The sequence below is a fragment of the Ursus americanus genome, chromosome 24, assembly GCF_024610735.1.
Source record: "Ursus americanus isolate L20-20 chromosome 24, mUrsAme1.1.p, whole genome shotgun sequence".
Lineage (NCBI taxonomy): Eukaryota > Metazoa > Chordata > Mammalia > Carnivora > Ursidae > Ursus > Ursus americanus.
Genome location: NC_142150.1, coordinates 41,626,603 through 41,645,943, shown reverse-complemented (window position 1 = coordinate 41,645,943; position 19,341 = coordinate 41,626,603). Strand labels below are relative to the sequence as shown.

Genomic DNA, 19,341 nt, shown 5'->3' with positions numbered 1-19,341 from the left:
GCCTTCGGCTCAGATCATGATCCCGGGATTCTGGGTTCCATCCCCACGTTGGGCTCCCTGCTCAATGGGGAGTCTGCTTCTCCCTCTGCCGCTCCCCCTGCTTGTGCTCTCTTTCTCTCTCTCTCAAACAAATAAAATCTTTTTTTTAAAAAAAAGGTTAAAATAGTAATTTTGTTATTTTGCCATAATAAAAAATGATTTTTAAAATTTTATTTATTTTTATTTATTTTGTAAAAGATTTTTATTCATTCATTCATTTGTAAAGATTTTATTTATTTGACAGAGAGGGAGAGCATAAGCAGGGGGAGCAGCAGGCAGAGGGAGAAGCAGGCTCCCCACTGAGCAAGGAGTCTGATGCAGGGCTTGATCCCAGGACCCTGGGATCATGACCTGAGCCAAAGGCAGATGCTTAACGGACTGAGCCTTCCAGGTGCCCCAGATTTTTATTTATTTTAGAGAGAGAGAGAGAGAGAGAGAGAGACAGTGTGAGCACATGTGGTGGAGGGGCAGAGGGAGAAGGAGAGAGAATCTTAAGCAGACTCCACACTGAACACAGAGCCCAATGCAGGGCTTGATCTCAAGACCCTGAGATCACCACCTGAGCCAAAACAAAAAGTCAGATACTTAACCAACTGTGCCACCCAGGTGCCCCTACTTTTTTTTTTTTTTTTTTTTTTTGAAGATTTGAGAGAGAGCGGGGGCGGGGGGTCGGAGGCAGAGGGAGAGGGAGAGAGAGTCTTAAGCAGACTCCAGTGTAAGTGCAGAGCCAAGGTGGGGCTTGATTTCACAACCTAAGATCACGACCAGAGCCAAAACCAAGAGTCGGATACTTAACCAACTGCGCCACCCAGGCGCCCCCCCCCCCACTGCCAATAAAATTATTTTAGATGCTAAAATCAGTAGGCAAATTCTGATGAGAAATGGAATGTTAACAGAGTTTCCAGGCAGCAGCTCCCCACAAGATATTTACTAACTGCAAAGGGAAAAATTTTAAGGTTACAGTGGAAAAACTCAGAAGACCCCACCCTAACCAAGTGATCCCATTAAACCACAGCAGTAATAAGATATGTCACCACAATGTGCTGAGAAAGACGCAACTTCACGTCTGTTGGTATTCAAGCCAAAGAGGCACAACCTCAATTTAATCACAAGAATATGTCGACAGACCCAACTGAAAGACAACCCACAAAATACCTGACCAGGACTCATCACAAGTGTCAAGCCCAGAAAGTGAAGACAAGGAAAGTCTGAGAAACCGTCACAGACTGGAGACCAGGGAGACAGGACACCTCAAGGCAATGTGCCATCCAGGATGAGATCCAAAAACGGAAAGCAATCGTTAGCCATAAAGCTGGCAAAACTTGAACTCAAGGTCTGCAGTTTAGTTACTAGTCCTGTGTCAATGGTAATTAACTGGGTTTGATAACTGCACTATACTTAACATAAACTAACATTAGAAGAAGCTGGGTGAAGAGAACAGTGAACTCTCCACTGTCTTTCTTATGTATATGATTTTTAAATAGAGATATAATTCATATACCATAAAATTCACCCTCTTAATGTACAATTCAGTGGTTTTTAGTATATTCACAGGGTTGGGCAATCATCGCCACCATCTAATTCTGGAACATTTTAATCACCCCAAAAAAGCAACCCTGTACTCATTAGCTTCCAATTCCCTCCTTGCCCTAGACCCTGGTGACCATGAATCTTTGACTCTGGATTTGCCTATTGAAGACATTTCAAAAAGAATCATACAAATAGGGGCACCTGGGTGGCTCAGTCTATTAAGCGTCTGCCTTTGGCTCAGGTCATGATCCCAGGGTCCTGGGATGGCTTCCTGAGTCAGGCTCCCTGCTCATCAATCTTCTCCCTCTGTCTCTGCTGCTTCCCCTGCTCGTGCTCTCCCCCTGGCGGAGAGATCCGGGGGGTCAAAAGAAAGTGTCTGGGTTCCCTGAAATGCAGTGTAAAACCACCGGAGTTACACAATTGTGGGGCAGTTTGTGGATGAATAATTTTTATTTTAATAGCTGTGTATGTATGTTCTTTTTCTAGCAAATGTCTATTTATGACAAACGAATCTCACTTTCCATACTTTACAACGAGAACCAATAATAGGGTGGTTAAGAGTACAGACCTGGAGCCAGACCACATGGGTCTGAACTAAGACGCTGCCACGTTACTAGCTGTGTGACCTTGGGTGAGTTACATAACCACTCTGTGCTTCCGTTTTCCTCATCTGTAACATGGGATAATAACAGAAGCTACCGTGTAGTATTACCTTGAAGATTAAATGAATTACTGCATGTAGCGGTTAGAAAAGAGCCCCAGGGCGCCTGGGTGGCTCAGTGGTTAAGCGTCTACCTTCAGCTCAGGGCGTGATCCCAGAGTCCTGGGATCGAGCCCCACGTCGAGCTCCCTGCTCTGCTCCCTGCTTCTTCCTCTCCCTCTCCCCCTGCTTGTGTTCTCTCTCTTGCTGGCTGTCCGTCAAATAAATAAATAAAATCTTAAAAAAAAAAAAGAAGAAAGAAAGAAAAAAAAGAGCTCTGCACTTAATAATCACTATGTGGGTATTAGCTAATATGATTAAATTTTCGTTTTTAATTAAGTCTCAAAGTGAATGAAAAATTTTTTTAAGTATTTGGTAAATGACAGTGCAGATGGGTTTGTGGATGTGGCCGAGATTGAGAGATAACACAAAAATGACTGAATTTGGCAAAGGTTTTCGAACTGTGCTCCCAGGAGCCCCAGGACTTTTGGGAAAGCCTTCATCAGGGCTGAACCTGTTTAGCCGCAGTTCCACATCTGCTTCACAGCTGGGCCTTCAAGATGTTTCAACCGTGTTTTGTGATTTAAAACTACAGTTTAAAATCTACATGGTTAGGGGCGCTGTGTGGCTCAGTCGGTTAAGCGGCTGCCTTCGGCTTGGGTCAAGATCCGGAGGTCCTGGGATCGAGCCTTGCCTCAGGCACCCTGCTCAGCTGGGAGCCTGCTTCTCCCTCTGTTCCTCGCCCCTGCTCATGCTCTCTCTCACTCTCTCACAAATAAAAAAAATAAAATCTTTAAAAAATAAAATAAATAAAAACTACACAGTTAAAGGGCACCTGGCTCAGTCAGTGGAGCATGCGACTCTTGATCTCAGGGTTTTAAGTTCAAGCCCCACACTGGGTGGAGAGATTACTTAAAAATAAAATCTTGAGTGCCTGAGTGGCTCAGTCGGTTAAGTGTCTGCCTTTGGCTCCGGTTATGGTCTTGGGGTCCTAGGATTGAGCCCTGTGTTGGGCTCCCTGCTCAGTGGGGAACCTGCTTCTCCCTCTCCCTCTGCCCCCCACCCTTGCTTGTGCTTGCTCTCTTTCTCTCAAATAAATAAATAAAATCTTAAATAAATAAAATAAAATCTAAAAAAACCCAAAACCTACATGATTAAGGGTTTAAAAGAGAGAAAAGCTAATGGGGATGTTGATTCTTCAAGAATGGAAACAGAGTGGTAGGGTTTGTTAAGAGGTTTGGCCATAAGAGGGTTAAACCAGCTGTCATTCCAGAAGGAAGGTGAGAGGAGGTCAGGGGCTGGCTATGGGCAGAGTCCATGAGGAGCTCCTGCCATGATCTGGGGTGGGGGAAGATAGCCTGGGCCCCAGGCTTAAAAGGGGGTTTGGTTCCCAGGAATCAAGGGAACTGGAAAGCAACCAGCACAGGTTGGCAAGAAAGAGTAGGGTCCAAGGGCTGGGGCTGGACGCAGAGCCAGCAGCCTTGAGGGAGAAACAGGCAAACCTAGGGAATGGGAGCAGAGCCAGGCACATCTTCGCAAGGCCAGCTATCTGGAAAATCACCTGCCTCGTTCCAAGCAAACATGGTAAGGGGCGAAGTTTGTATTTTGACAGCCCACTGTGTCATAAAAGCAGTTTTGTCATGGATGAGCAAGCTTGGCAAAGTCCAGTGGAGGGTACGAGTCGGGGGGGGGGGGCAAGGCGATAAGTGAGGAGGCCCAAAATCTCTGGCCCCACACATTAGTCCTTGGATACCGGCCATCCCTGTGAGAGCGGGGCTTGGCTGGGGCAGCCTCCAGGGGCCCCATTTGGCCTCAGATGCACAGCTGCTGTTCCCTTAACGTCCCACGTGCCAGGTCCTACGCCAAGCACTTTGCTTATTAGGTTAATTAAGAGTCTTTTACTTATGAATTAAAAAAATCAACTCAAGCCAAATTAATTTAAAAAGCAAGAGGAAGGGACGCATGGGGAAAATCCAGGAGTGTCTCCTGACCCCCAGGTCAGAAAGCAGCTGCCCTCAGAAAAGGCCCAGGGCAGGCGCCCTGGAGCGCCCAACATTATCCAACTCGTAGGTTCTCCCTCTGCATCCGGCTCATCCCTCCCCTCAGCAGACAGGCTTTTTCGGACACTCAGCTGACAAGGCAGGGAGAAGAGGGCCACCTGCAGCTCCCAAATTCCCACATTATAGGTCTAACCACAGGGAGAAACCAAAGCAGGACCTGCGCGGACAGCAACAGGAGTGCTGTGGTCCCGCACTGTAACCCCGAGGAGGAAGGTGCTACCCTCACGAGGTATGGAGATTTCAATCCAGTTTTGTTTGGCTCCAAAGCCAACAGGTGTTCCTCAGCGGGAGGAGAGACGCAGAAGGACTGTGTGCAGCAAGCCCATAAAGGGACACCGGGACACGGACAAAACCCAAAGTTCCATATGAAAATAAAACTTTAATTTGCCAAGGGAACATCATAGCGACCCTTCACACCCTGTACCCGAGTTCTCCTGGGACCAGGCAAGCAGGGCCTCCCTCCCCTCTCTCTGGAAGCAGACGGTGCTCAGCTGGGAGAACGGTCACACACCCGAGGCTGAGGCCGTGCTCAGAGGTGGGCAGGGGGCTTGGCTGGCTCCTTTCGTCCCTCACCAGCAATAGGCCGGCCTCGCTCCTCCCAGATGGTGAGGCCATCACAGGAGCAGATCTGCTTGGGGTTCTGGAAGAGGCCAGCAGAGCGTGCGATGATGCCACAGGCCAACCTGCAGAAGAACGTGTGGTCAGGAGTGGGCCCTGGGCCCTGGTCTGGGTCCTCCGGGGTTGACCACGCACCGCTGGCTGAGCACAGCCTCCTGCTGGGGGTGGCATCACTCACCTCTCTCCTGAGTTCCCCGTGACCTTGGATAAGGGATGGCCACCCCGGCCCAGGTCGTCTTCTCCCTCATCGATGACAAGGCTTCGGCCAATCACATCCCATACCTTTGAGGGCAGATAAGAGCCTCAAACAGTGGACCTGTTAGGAGAGTTCCCCACCTTCTTTTCCACCATACCTTCAGCTGCTCATCCTCTATCCTAAAGCTGGCTCGGCCATCAGCATCAGCATGGACGTTCCCCAGGTCCCCACGGTGCTGCAATGAGACCGGGGGAGAGAAGAGGGGCGCATGAGGCACAGCTGCTAGCTTCTGGCTTCCCAGGATCCGACTCCCCTTCCCAAAAGTACCAATGTCCTCCTCTGGGTATAGTCTGGTACGATAAAGGGATGGCCTAGGACACCAGGAAGGCAACTGGAGACTCCCTCCCGGGAACCGAATTCCTGGACAGAGACTCCCTTCCTAGGAAGTCATGCCCACTGAGCCAGACTGTGTCTCCTGCAAGACTGTTGCCCTCTCTGCATCTCAGCCTCACAAGCTAGCCCCGTAGCTGCTGCTTTGCGAGCCCAGTTCTCCAGGCTCTTGTTGACTCTAAGCCCTTGGCAGTCTTCCCCTGGGCTTAAGTTGGCCAGGCTTGGCTTCCTTACCATAGGAAGCAGCCAGCAGCATTCCCTGACTCCCAGCCTCCAGGAACAGAGAGAAGAAACACAAGGAGCAGGGGGCCTGTCCCACCCCCCAGAAGCTGGCTCTGCCTACCTTCTCCCTTTTAAGGCAATACAAAATGTCCTAACACATCTATAGAACACCTCCTACATCAGACATACACCGCCGGCATGGGGGTGGGGTACGCACGCAGTTCCCACCCTGGAGGAGCTCGAAGCAAGGTGGGGAGACAGATGCAGAACAGACCAGTGGTTATGAAACACAGACTAAGTACAGCAGTGAGTAGGTTTTCTGCTGACCGGACCTTACTGGCAAGTCACCGAGGCCCACGTCTGTGCAAATAAACTGTCTCCAACCGGACACCTTAGGCAGGAGCAGATGCCTATGCCAATGTGGGCTGGTGCACACGGCCCTGCTGTGGTGCGTGGTCACAAAGCATGTCACTGTGTGACGGGGCGGGTAAGCAGCAAGAAGCACCGCTTCTGCTTTATCTGGTTTTCCAGAAAGACGTCCGTTGCTGACACCTGACACCGTTACCCTGCATTGGCAGCCTTTCTGGCAGAAAGATCAAGGAAGTGGAGGTGATACGGAGCCTGGAGGAGCATCTTCAGGACTGGGCTGCGGGAGTGAGCAGCCTGGTGGTGCGGCTCAGAGGCATGACCCAGCAGCAGGGTCCTCTCCCTCCCCTGCACTTGGGCAGGCAGAACTGGGCCGCAGGGCCTTGAATGTCACACCAGGCAGCTGGGCTGGGCCTATACACCGGGGAGCCAAAACCGGGCGTGGACAGGGGCATGCCACCGTTACTCTGTGCTTTGAAGCAATCCCTCTAGCACAGTGCGTGAAGAGGAAGGACTGGGGGGCGGTGAGAGAAGACGAGGCACCCTGGAGATCAGTTAGGAGATGTGCAAAGGGACAACCAGCCTCTGGTGTAAATCCCCACACTGAATTCACTTCCAGCTGAGCAAAAGCAGAGGCAGAAATCCCGAAGGAACTCGTCAGGCATCATGGTGGCCTTGGCGGTCCTGATGTTACGCAAGTCTTCCTCCACCTCCATCAAGGACTTGGGAACGGCAGGGCAGCTGGCTCCAGCCCCTTCTGATTCCCTGCCCTGAGAGGGGCCCGGGCCACAGGAGGCCAAAGCACAGGTGGCAAGGCAGTCTCTCACCCTTCTGATCTCAACTTCACAAGTGACACAGTGCTGCCAGTTCCCAAATGCCTCATTCATGCCTCGGGGGCTGGTTCACACCTTGGGGGCTCTGCCTATGGAGTTTTCTCTGCTGTGCCTGACATTCGCACTCCCTCTTCTTCACCTGTTTAATCTCTGCGCAGCACCTTTCACGGCTAGATGAGGATAACAGCCTCTACGGTGCACCTTCCCTCGTGCTTACATCCTTGCGGGCTCCTCCACTGAGTGTGGGCTGGACCTAGGGTCACTTGCTAGATTCGGTTACAAAAAGAGAAGGGCTTGGCTCGGTCTTGGATGCCCTCTCTCACGCACTTGCTCTGAGGGAAGCCCAGCTGCTGTGTGGTGAGCCGCCCTAGGAAAAGGCCCACGTGGCAAAGGACTGATGTCTCTGGCCAACAGCCAGGGAGGACCTGAGGCCTGCCAACGGCAACATTAGCCTTCAGATGCCGGCAGCCCCAGCCAACACCTTGATCACAGTCACCCGAAGCCAGAGGCCCCCAGCTAAGCTGCACCCAGGTTCCTGCTCCAGAGAAACCGAGAAGATGAATGCTTGGGGTTTTAACCCCCCAAGTTTGGAGTGATTTGATGCACAGCAATAAATCATTGCTGCACTGAGCGCAAACACAGCCCCGCACAGGGGACCCGACAAAAACTTGTTTGGCTTCTCCAACTTCCCAAGGCAGGAAGGGAAGGAGTCAAACTTCTGACCATTCAAAATGTCACAGAACTGTCCAAAAAATCAAGTATGTGAAGTGAGAAACATGCACCACAGGGGCAGCTGGGTGGCTCGGACCGTGAAGCATCCGACTCTTGGTTTCGGCTCGGGTCATGATCTCAGGGTCGTGAGATCGAGCCCCACATCAGGCTCTGAGCTGGGCATGACGCCTGCTTGAGATTCTCTCTCTCCCTCTGCAACCCCCCCCCCACATGCGCTCGCTCTTTCTCTCTCTTAAATAAATAAATAAATCTTAAAAACAAAACAAAAAAAAACAAAAGAAGAAGAAGAAGAAAAAACAGGCCTTCCGTAGTCCTCAGACCTTGCAGGCCAGAATCCAGCAGGACTCTACTAACATTTATTTGACCACCACTGACTGTTTTTACAATGAGCCTGCTCTTACGGCTACAAGAACTGGTTTTCCCATTTCTGTGGCAGTATCAAGTTTCTTGTTAAAAAAGTCTACCTTAGTTACATGAAATGATGTCTTGATCTGCTTCAAAATATCGGTGGAGAAAGGCTGGAGGTGTAGATGAAACAGGACTGGCCAAGAGTTGGACTGGCCAAGAGTTGGTCACGGTTGAAAGTGGGTGATGGGGACACAGGAGCTTGGGACAAGTTTCTGTACTTTGGAATGTCTGAAACATTCCATGCTGGATTAAAACATGAAAAATAACCAAATTTACCTCAGGAAAAAACTGAGTTAACTTACAGCAAAATGCAACATAACTAACAGAACAAGCCGTATGCAGATAAGCAAAAACCAAGGCGGCATGCCACTCACTGCCGACGGGAAGCAATTCACTGGTGAAAAGTGAAACCCTGGGCCAGGAGCTGCACCATCAGGAACGGCCTTTTTAGTTCAGGTAAGATCTTCAACTTCCACACCTTCAGCTTCTCCAGGAAGCTTTCTCCCACTGCCCACATCCTCGGGCTCAGGCCGGACCGGTGCTTATACTCTGGGCTCAGGGCCTCCTACAGGCTCCTGCAAGAATCACCTCACTGCCCTGCAACCACGGGGTTCTCGGGGGTCTCCCTCACAGGACTGTGAGCTCCTGGGGGGGCAGGTCTCCACCACAGAAAGGGTTGATGTTTCTAAATGGAATAAAAGTGAGGGGACCCCACCAAAAAGGAATCGCTAAGGCCCTAGGAGCAGCCTACTCTGCCTGAGGCTTCAGGCCCTCTCATAGCCTAAGCCTCCCCCAGATGGACACTTACCCGGTCGGAGTCCTGAGGGCCCCCGTGAGATGCTCCATCAGGGTTAAAGTGGTCCCCACAGCTAAGAGGAAAAGGTAGCAGGTGGGCAGCAAGACACTGGCTCCCAGGCCAGCTGATGTACCCTCCCACTTTAATGACATTTATCTCATTCACTCACTCAACAGACTCACTCTGTGCCAGGCTTTGGGTTGAGGGCACCAAGAAGAATCTGATGTGGGTCCTGCCCTCAGTAAGCTTTCCGGGGAGACACAGATGAGAGGGCAAAGAACTGCATCACAGCACAACAAACACCGTGACACGGGGACCTGCCCTTCTGTGTCTAGGAGTCACTTCCACCTCAGGGGCAATAAGGTGGCTACGGACAGGAGCATTAAGGTCAGATTTGGGTTCAAATCCCACCCCACCATTCACGTGCCCTGGGGCCTTTGACAAGTCATTTAACCCTCGGAGCCTCCGTTTCCTCGTCTGTAGACTGGGCCTGGGTGTACATGCCTCACGGTACTTGTGAGGACCGAGCGTGAAAGTGTGTGCAGGTGGCTGAATACAGCCCCAGCACACCACGGATGCATGAGTGGGGGGATGAAGATGCCACGGGGGAGGTTTCAGATGACTCACCTGTTGCAGCTCCCTGTGAGGTCCCCAAACTGATGGACGTGGAGTCCATGAGGCCCAGGCTCCAGGCCATCAATGGTCCCCTCGATGAGGCAGCGTTCAGGGGTCAGCTGCAGGAAGCGCACCACCCCTTGCACAGGACCAGGGCCCTCCAGAATGGCAACTGCTGCCCCCAGATTCTCTGCAAGGTATCAGATACCCAGGCTGGCTCGCCACCTCAGTTAGCCCCACACCTTCATCAGCTCAGGAAGGGCAGGGAGAGAGCTCCACATAACGTTCATGACTTCCCCAAAGCCACTCGAACCCCAAACCCCCAATCCTATGGTTTAGATGTGTAGCAGCTCCAGGCCACCTCCCTCCCAGAGAGCCCAAGGCCAGGGCCATAGTGGCTACTCACGCAATAGGCCACTGCCCATGCCCTTGAGCACCGCCTGTCGCCCTGTGCCTTCCAGAAGGGCCTGCACCTCTTCGCTGGGCAGGGTGGTCTGCACCAGGACCATCTGGTTCTCCAACTGCACTTCCACACTCTGGACACCTGGAAGGAGAGAGAGGGGAGGCAGCAGAGGGCTAACAGCCCCGTGCTGGAAGCAGGGAAGAGAGAAACAGGTCATTCTCCTTCCTCATCTTTGCCAACCTTCCCATGGTCGGAGTCAAGCTCCGAAGCTGCCTTCTGGCTATGTGAGGCCCTCAACCTCTCTGAGGCCGTATCTTTATAAACAAAGTGGGGATAAGGCTCCCTTACCCCCAGGAGTGTTGTTTGTCCTTATTACACACAAGGCGTTCTTTATAACATAAATAATTACTTTAAAAAGCGGGCCATCCATAAATAGCCCATTATTCACGATAGCCAAAAGGTGAAAATAACCCAAATGCCCATCAACAGATGAATGGATAAAGAAAATGTGTATCCATTATTTCTCAGCCATAAAAAGATAGAAGGGAATGAATTGCTCATAATGCTACCACAGGGAAGCACCTTGAAAATATGATGTTAAGTGAGCGCCAGTCACAAAAGCCCACGTTAGGTGTTGCCATCATGGACAAAACGTCCGGAACAGGGAAACCTCTAGAGACAGAGAGTAGGTTAGTGGGTGGGGGAATCGGAGGCTGATGGCTAAAGCGCACGATTCCTTCATGAGGGGCTGAAATGTACAAGTGAGAACGGTGATGGCCGCACAACTCGGAACATATTAAAAAGCACTGAACTGTATACTTAAAATAGGACTATTTTCTGATATTTGAATTATATGTCAATAAAGCTGTTACACACCAAAAAGGGGGGGCAATCCCCATCATCATGAGAGCTCACATCTAACGTACGTGCACTGTACTTTTGCCTACCCGGACACTGCTCACCCTGAGAAGCAGCCCCCACCCTCCAGGCTGGGTTGGGACCCCCTCCTCTGTCCTCCTGTAGCAGCTTCCTCTTCCCGAGTGAACTCACGCTGCACTGATTACAATCCTCTGTGAGTGCGGGAGCTCTGTGTGGTCCACAAGGGTCAGGTTCAAAAGTTACTGTGTCTCAATTGCCCGCCAAATCCCCAACATCACCCTGTGTGCAGAAGACTGCGAGATGATTCTGACACACGCTCAGCTTTGGGGGCCATCGAGCCAACTCAGAGAAGGAAGAGAAGGGGCTTCTCTTTCATTCAGATGTTCAGGGCTCCCAAGCCTTTTAAGAGAACTCTCCAGCCCTTAGCCAGCGCACAGGGGATGGACTGGGAATGATAAGGCTGCTCTCACCTGCAGGGCTTACACCATTCTATGATCTTAGCCAATGTGTTTGTTCCTCTGCAGGGTAAAGCCCAGGGGAGCTGTGGGCAGTCCAGAAGACAAAGGTTAAATAAGCCATTTCACACTGTTGAGATGGTGCTCTGTGAACCGAAGGCTACACTGACTGTTGGCGTTCCCTTCATCTTTGGTTTCCCTTCTCCATATTCTCTCAACAAATGTGTGCTGGGCATGGAGGTGGCCAGAGTCAGGAAAAACACTGGTCCTTGTCCCAGGGAGCTCAAAGGCTGTAGAAGCCAGGCTCTGCCTGGATTAACCATCAGGCAGAGACGGGAATAACAAGCCCCAGGGTACACGTAGTTGTTCAGACTCCTTCCAGCTCAAAAGGAGGCACAATTGGGAAATGCTATTGGGGGAGGCAGCACCTGAGGGACAGGAATATCTGGGGTGTGGTTACAAAAGCTCCCACAGACTTGTTTCTTCAGATCCCCCTGCAGCGGCAGTGACACCGTCAGGGGAGGGACAGAATTTGCAAGACATCAGAGGAACACCCGCATCCCCTCCCCTGCACATACAGGGTGATTTTGTGAAAAGAAAACCGTCCAAGTTACCAAACTGGCCCTCACTTCACACAAAATTTTATCCTGAGTCACCAGGCAGCCTGCAGAGCATGGGGAGCTCTGGGTCCACCTAGAGATGCCTCTGGATGGCCATGGCTGCAAAGGGGGTCCAGGGAGGATAATGGAGGAACTCCTGCGGTCTGAGCCTCCAGGGGATGCCAAGAGCTATGCTCTGCCTTACACGCATCAGGATGATGATACTGTCCTCATCTGGCAGGTGAGCAAACGAGGCTAGAGGGTGACACAACTGGCCTGAGGCCCCAAGCCTGGAAGGCAGCCTGTCCAACCCCAAAGCTGATGCTCGGTCTCCTCGACCCACGGACAGTAGGGTTGAGCCCCTAAGCCTGATTTTTGGAGGCTCCCAGGACCCAGTGAAGCACACAGTATGAGAAACTTTGTCTGCTCGCCTCATTTAATAAGCAGACACTAAGCACCTATCACATGCCGTGTTCCAGGCAGTGGAAGCAGAGCAGGGAACAAGTCAGGCGACATCTCTGCCCCATGAAATAGCATGTGTTCCAGTGCAGGGACACAAATGTCCGATACACGCGCACGAGAGATGCAGATAGTGAAAGGTGTGATCAATGAAATAGGTGCTGGGGAACAAATGGGGGGCGAGCCACTTAGGCTGGTGAAGGAAGGTCTCTCTGAGCCTCTAAGCAAAGGCCTGAATGTAGTCAGGTAAGGGCCTTCCAATGCAGGACACAGTATGGGCAGGAACGACCCTGACACGTTCTAAGAAGAGAAGAAGGCCAGTGTGGCTAGAGCTGGGTGTAAAGAGAATAGTAAGACAGGGAGCTGTAAGTGGAGACGAGTCAGGCCCAACAGGAACCTGGATTTTAATTTTAATGCACTGGGAGGCCATTGGGAGAAGGCACAGTGTATAGCGGTTGAGAGTGTAGACTCTGGAGTTGAAATCCTGAGTCTGCCACATAGTAGCTGTGTGGCTTTAGACGAGTTACTCAACCTTTCTGCTGAGTTTCCTATTCAATTGCTTCCCTTGCAAGTGGAGATACTACTACTACCTACTTCACAGGGTTATTAAGGCCTAAACGAGCAGGGCAGTGATATTATCTAAGGTATAATTTTAAAAATCACTTTAGCTTTTGTACGGAAAAACTACTGGAGGGGGCAAAAGAGGCAAGAGGAAGCCCAAAGATGAGGTTCTTGTGTGGGTCAGGGAGAAGGTGGCTTGGATTCGTGTGAAGGCCAATGTCTGGAAAAAAGAGAGGCTAAATTCTGAATATATTTTAGATATACAGCAGATACGACTTTCTGATGGACTCACTTCCATGCAGGTGGGTTCCTGTTCTGGGGTCTCCTAAGAGCTGATTCTCTGCTCCTCAAGTGGGAGGGCCCCAGTGGGCAGCTCCCCGTAACTATGCACTTCCTGAACTCTTGAACTGTGCCTGAACCAAGAAGAAGGCTGGCTCCCTAGCTGAGCAAGATTCAGTGCGGCTGGTGCAGAGTGTGGCCAGGCCAGCCCTTGCTTAGCTCAAAGCCCAGTAAGAAAGAAAACAAGGCCACAGGGAACTCTAGGGTGTGTAATAAGGGTTCAAGAAAGTGGGCCTTGGGCTGGGAGCTCCTCCCATTTATTCCTAGAGGAACAGAACCCTCTTTCCCAAAGCCCCAGGCCTCATGAAGGGGGCAAATTTCTCTCTCTCTCTCTCTCACTCTGCTTCAATATCTGTCCCCAAATGCCTCTGCCCAGACTGCCACCTGTAAGGCCTTCCTCTCATAATTTCTAAATTTTAGGGAGCTCTCACTGCATGCCAAAAATTTTTCTGAAGTGCTTTACATGTATTTACCAACTTACTCTTCATGACAATCCTCCAGAGTAGCTTCCATTATCATGCCATTTAAACGCCAAACAGGCAAAAGTAGTAACATGCATGAAGTCTAAGTGCCACTAAGTGATAAAGAAGGGATCTGAATGCAAACAGTCTGACTCTGAGGCACATACCCTTATCCACTACTGTTGCCCTGTAACGGGCCAAGTGCCACCACTGTCCCAGCTTCGAACCCATCTTATCGCATCTCTTCCCAGAACTGCTCTTCCATGAGCAATGCTTGCATGCTCACCGTTACCTGAGGGCAGGGACTGTGTCTGAAACATTTGTGAACACTTCTCCCTAAAAAGCCCCCAGCATCTGGTCCATACCTGCTGAATGACTGGATGAACATTTAACAGGATCAAAGGAAGGCAGTTCACAGTGCCATGCTGGTGGCTCTGCCTTCTCAGAAATTTCTATTGTGCAAGGTCACCTCCAGACCTGGTAGCTGGCTTATAAGAATCGGGAGCTGCCTAGGATGGAACATAGCCAGGGCTGCTGTTTGTTTTGTCAAGATTATGCTGCTTTGCAAGCAAGAGCTGCCTGCTATCCAGGGACCTCCCTCTGTAGGTGGGGCTGTCTATACTCAGCCTAGCTCCTCACTCCCTGGGCACCTGAGATGTAAGATACCAGTGTGTCGGACCCTGTAGGGGCTCTGGCAGGACAGGCTTGAGATACGTACTCTACGCTCTGTCTCTGGGTCTCTGTGTGACTCTGAGGACATTCTTTCCTATCTCTGGGTTTCAATTTCTACATCTGTAAATGGGAGTAGTGCTCTTGGTCTAAGAGATTTGCCGGCTCCTTCTAGACGCCTGCAGACTCTCCGCACAAGTTGTTCTGGCTCTTACCTGCCACTCCTTGCAGGGACGTGCGCACCGCGTCCACGCAGCTCTGACAGGTCATCTGCACTGTGAACTCCAGCTGCAAGGGCGGCACGGACGGGCTGATGAGAGTCGGGAACCCCCCTTGCGTGACCCTGTTTCATTACCCCCCCCATGACCACCCCAAAAGGCCTGGGGAAACCCCCTCACGTGACCCCTTTTCAAGCGCCCTCATTATCATTCGTGACAGGTCCAAGACCAACCCCCAAACCTCCAAAGTTAACGCCAAGGGCCCTCATACCTCATAGTCTCGCACCCTTTTCCCGCGGAGGCCCCAGGCCCCACCCCAGGTGCCTACTCCTTCCCCCTTTCCTGCGTTAACAATCACCCTAGGGGCCAAGGCTCTCTGCCCAGAGAGGCTCCCACACGAGGCCTCGACCCTCACCGTGCAGGCGGTCCCGCGGTCCCCGGAGTCCGTAGCCATCCCGGACCCAGTCACCAGCCTTCGGACCCGAACCGCTGCAGCGTTGAAGCGTAAACCCCTAACTGCGTCGCGGGGAGGCGGAGCTTCGGAAGCCACACTTTGCCCCGCCTCCTGGTGCGCGCGCACGTCAGGCCCGCCCTCCCGACGCCACGCGTTGGACGGCACTGGCAGCGCAGGCGCACTCGGACCCTCCGGCCCCTGGTTGCCTTAGTAACCTCTTGGCCGCTTTTCCCAGACCTCCCGCGCCGGCAGCGCAAAGATGGAGCCCTATAAACCGGAACCCGAGCTCCAGCGCTTTTACCACCGGTTGCTGGGCCCGCTGTCGCTCTTCCCCCGCAAGGCGAGGCGCCCAGAATCTCAGAAGCGCCTCCCGCCGGAGGTCCCGCTGCTGTTGCCCTTGCCGGTCTCCCGGCTGACGGTGGAGTCGTTGTGCCGCCAAGTGTCCAAGCGGCTGGCCAACAGTGGGCTGGCGGTGCGCGTGCCTAATGAAAGCCGACAACGTTTCACTGAGGTCATCCTGGACGAGCTAAAGTGCAGCTGGCAGGAGGCTCCCACTGAACCTAGTCTGAGCCACTTGAACAACCAGAGACTGAGGAAGCGGCTCCTGGCCTACGTACTGCTCAGCAGCGAGCAGCTGTTCTTACACTACCTGCACCTGCTGAAGGCCATGTCGACCCGCAGAGGTGTCTTCACTGAATCAGCCACACTCACCCGTTTGACTGCCAGCCTCGCCAGGGACTGCACAATCTTTCTTACCAGCCCTAAGGTCTATCGTTGCCTGCTCGCCGACTTCCTCGCCCTGCTGAAGATAGAACAGGCCCACGGTGGCATGCATAAGCTGCGCCCGGTAGGGCCTACTGGGGCTTTCAAGCTTTACCCTGTCCCGTGGCTTCACAGCACCAGCTTTGCGCAAGTACCAAGCTGCGACCTCAACCTGAACTACCTCATCCAACTCAGCCGCCCGCGGGAGTTTCTCTGTGAGCCTGAACTGGATCCAGTGAAGGAACTGAAGTCCATCCCCCAGCTGAAGGGGAAAAGGCCCCAGCAATGGCTGTCCTCCATGCAGAAAAAGAGAGACAGCAACTTCAGTTCCACACAGATTGTGTCACTGCCCAAGTACTCTGTGACTCCCACCAGCAGGGCTCCCTCCACCTCCTCCCACTTGCCCCTCTACTCCCAGCTCCAGAGGGGCCAGTCCTTGCCCTCTCTGCGTGAGGGCTGGAAACTAGCAGATGAGTTGGGCCTTCCTCCACTCCCCCCTCACCCCTTAACCCCGCTGGTCCTAGTTCCAGAGAGCAAAACAGAGCTGGCAGGGGACACAGTGGCTGAGGACCTGAAGCAGATGATAAAGAACATGAAATTGGAGAGGACTCACTACTCACCCCTGGACTCAGGCCTGCCCCCACTCCTGGGGGCCCTGACCCGCCGCCCAGCTGCAGCTCATCGCATGCAGGAACTGCAGAGAATGCTGAAGAGCCTCGAAGAGGAAGAAGCCACTGGGCGGTGGGGCCTCCAGTGCCCCAAATCCTTTCCACTTCAACCACAGCCAGTGACTGTTACTTTGAAGCTAGGAAATCGGGCTGTGGTCCAGGCAGCTGCTGTGCAGATCTCTGAGAGAAACTTTCTGGATTCCTTCCATGTTGACAGGGCCGGAGTCCTATATAACCACCTGGCTGGTGAACTAGAACCCAAACTTATTGAGGAAATGGATATCGATTTCTTTGTTGGCAATAACATCAGGGAGGTCTACAAGGAGTTGATGAGCCGTGTCTCTCTTGACCACTTCTCTTTTGACCAGGGACCCCTGGTTGAGCCTGCAGCCAATAAAGACTGGTCAGCCTTCCTGTCCTCAGCCTTTCTACATCAAGAAAAACAGTATCGCATCATCAATCCCAAGTTAGCTGGACTTTATCCCCAGAGAGCAAACATTTTACAGTCCTCTGATAAGGCAACCTCCCTCATGTCACTCCAAACAGGCAAAGCCTGGGAGAAGTGGTCAAACAAAGTCTCATGGATGAACTGGTGGAAAACCACCTTGTCTGTGGGTGACTATTTCAAGTACCTCACCAACCAGGAGTCAGATTTCCTCCATGTCATCTTCCAAATGTATGAAGAAGAGGTTCCTGTGGAGGACATAGCCCCTGTCAAAGAGTCCCTAAAGATTCAGTACCCACCTCCCTTGCTGGAAGATGAAGAGCCAGACTTTGTGCCAGGAGAGTGGGATTGGAACACAGTGCTAGGGCACAGGCTAGGAAGTAAGAAGATCAGCCTCCTGGGAGAACCCTACAAAATCCTGAACCTACAGAAGCGTCTGGAGCGCCTGTGGTCCATGCTTGAGGTCCCCGACAAGGACCGGCTGGACATGGCCATCAAGTACAGCTCCAACGCCCGTCTGAGGCAGCTGCCTTCATTGGTGAGGGCCTGGGAGCAAGCCCTGAAGCCCATTCAGTTGCGGGAGATGTTGCTGGGGAGACTAGAATGGTTTGAGCGACAAGCCTCTGATCCCAACCGCTTCTTCCAAAAGACTGACGTGGGCCTGAGTCGCTTCCTGGAGGAGAATCAATTCCGAAACCGTCTACACAGGAAGATCAATCTAGTGCAGGCTCCTTTGGCTTCCCTCCTGGAGGAGATTGAGTTAATCTTTGGTGAGCCAGTAACGTTCAAAGGGCGGCGATACCTGGACAAGATGAAGCATGACAAGGTGGAGATGCTCTACTGGCTACAGCAGCGACACCGGGTCCGCCACCTGACCCAGGGTCGGAAGGCCTCTCACCAGGCGGGGCTGTTCAAGAAGCCCAGCAGCCAGCCTTTAATAACTCCTGGGAATACTCCCATTACTCAGTGATAATTCCAAGTGCCCTCCCATCCCTCCCTCACCCCCATACACCCGGCAGATCCTCCAGATGTCTTGACCGCTTCAGAAGACAAATTATCTGGGAGTGCGGGATTCGGGAACATTGTGCTCCCAACTACCAAGGGACTGAGACTAATACTTTATTTTGACTGTAAAGTGCTCATAAAAGAATCCCCAAGCCCAGAAACCCAATATTCACATTTATTTCAAGCCATTCACACCACAGCCAAAATCTCATACATCCAAAAAAATTGAGACCATCTGTTGGATTTCATCGTAATGAAATGTCAGACGGAGGCAAACCTTCACCTTTGGAATACCCCAGCTTAGCAGTTATCACACTACATTTAAATTGGCCGATTAGAGTCCCAAATCAAGAGGTTCTATGACATGATGCTTAAGAGCCAGGGCCCTGGAGTTAGAAGACGATCTAAATCCTGGCTTTGTAACCTCAGGCAAATTCCCTAACTTCCCTGACCCTCGACCATCATAAGATGAAGAGGTTGGGTCCAGGTTGTCACTTCCACTTCTAGGATCCTGTTGGTAGAGCTCAAAACTTGTATTACATTTTTACCAGTTAACACAAGCACGTGGTACAGAGAACACAAGGGTATATACTGAAAGGGGAGTCTCCTTCCCGTCTCAACCTCCCATACCTCAGTTTCCCTCTCTGGGGAACTGTAAACATCTACGTTACTCAGCAGAAACAGACCATAAGCCATAAACATGGTACCTGAGCTCACTGAATAATAGAATGGTAGGAGGTGATAAACACTGCAGACTAAAGAAAAAGGAGTCTAAGGTAAGGAGACAAAGGCTGAGGGATGTTGTTTTAATGAGGATGGTCAGTACAGGCCTCACTGGGAAGGGAAGGTTTGAGCGAAGGCCTGAAGGAGGGAAGAAGTGAGCCCTGTGGACATCGAGGATAACTCCCTTGACACCCACTACAAAGCGCTAGGCAGGCAGGTTCCTGGAGTGTTCCAGAAAAGCAAAGTGGCCATACGGGTGGAGCAGAGCAAGGGGGAAAGATGAGTCAGAGCGGTCATAACGGGATGCCAGGGGGCAGGTTAGATTATGTAAGGCCTCATAGGCTATTGTATGAACTAGTTCAGAGAGAGCCTATGCATATCTGAGCATGTTTGCATATGTTATCTATGCGTACGTGTATAACTACACGAGTAGTAGCACACTATACTGCTGTTTTGCCCCCTTTCTTGTTTTACCTAGCATTCCTGGAGCTCATTCCGTATCAGTACACATGGAGCTGCCTTATACTCATGATAGCTATATAGTATTTCACTGTTTGTATTCTTTTTATTATTCAACTAGTCCCACCTTAATGGACATTTACAAACACAAAATGCTCTAGAAAACATCCTTGTTCATCTATTTAGAATGTGTAACTATTTCTATAGTTTAAATTCCTGAAAGTGGAATTATGTATAAGCATTTACATAAAAGCCTAAGCATTTGTAATTTTGTTAA

At 51.5% G+C, this 19,341-nt stretch overlaps 2 protein-coding genes across 4 annotated transcripts; one reads left to right on the top strand and one right to left on the bottom strand.

Annotated features, from left to right (window-relative positions):
* Positions 1-4,688: 4,688 nt before the first annotated feature.
* On the bottom strand, positions 4,689-15,236 carry CCS (copper chaperone for superoxide dismutase). 3 transcript variants are annotated; one of them, XM_045775804.2, is made up of 8 exons: positions 14,964-15,236; positions 14,546-14,618; positions 9,912-10,049; positions 9,518-9,695; positions 8,903-8,963; positions 5,301-5,378; positions 5,126-5,229; positions 4,689-5,012 (listed from the first exon to the last, which is right to left on the bottom strand). In XM_045775804.2, exons 1-8 carry the CDS (start codon positions 15,000-15,002, stop codon positions 4,859-4,861), a joined length of 825 nt encoding a protein of 274 aa, XP_045631760.1. In that variant the 5' UTR covers positions 15,003-15,236; the 3' UTR covers positions 4,689-4,858. The 3 variants fall into 3 exon arrangements, 2 of the variants coding, with proteins under 2 accessions (XP_045631760.1, XP_045631761.1); XR_006775927.2 differs by lacking the exon at positions 4,689-5,012 and adding an exon at positions 8,151-8,337 and having other exon boundaries at positions 5,169-5,229; XM_045775805.2 differs by lacking the exons at positions 4,689-5,012; positions 5,126-5,229 and adding an exon at positions 8,151-8,337 and having other exon boundaries at positions 5,241-5,378.
* A 25-nt stretch (positions 15,237-15,261) lies between these two features.
* CCDC87 (coiled-coil domain containing 87) lies at positions 15,262-19,135 on the top strand. Its single transcript, XM_045775802.2, has one exon. The coding sequence runs from the start codon at positions 15,262-15,264 to the stop codon at positions 17,845-17,847; it is 2,586 nt and encodes an 861-aa protein (XP_045631758.2). The 3' UTR covers positions 17,848-19,135.
* Positions 19,136-19,341: the final 206 nt, after the last annotated feature.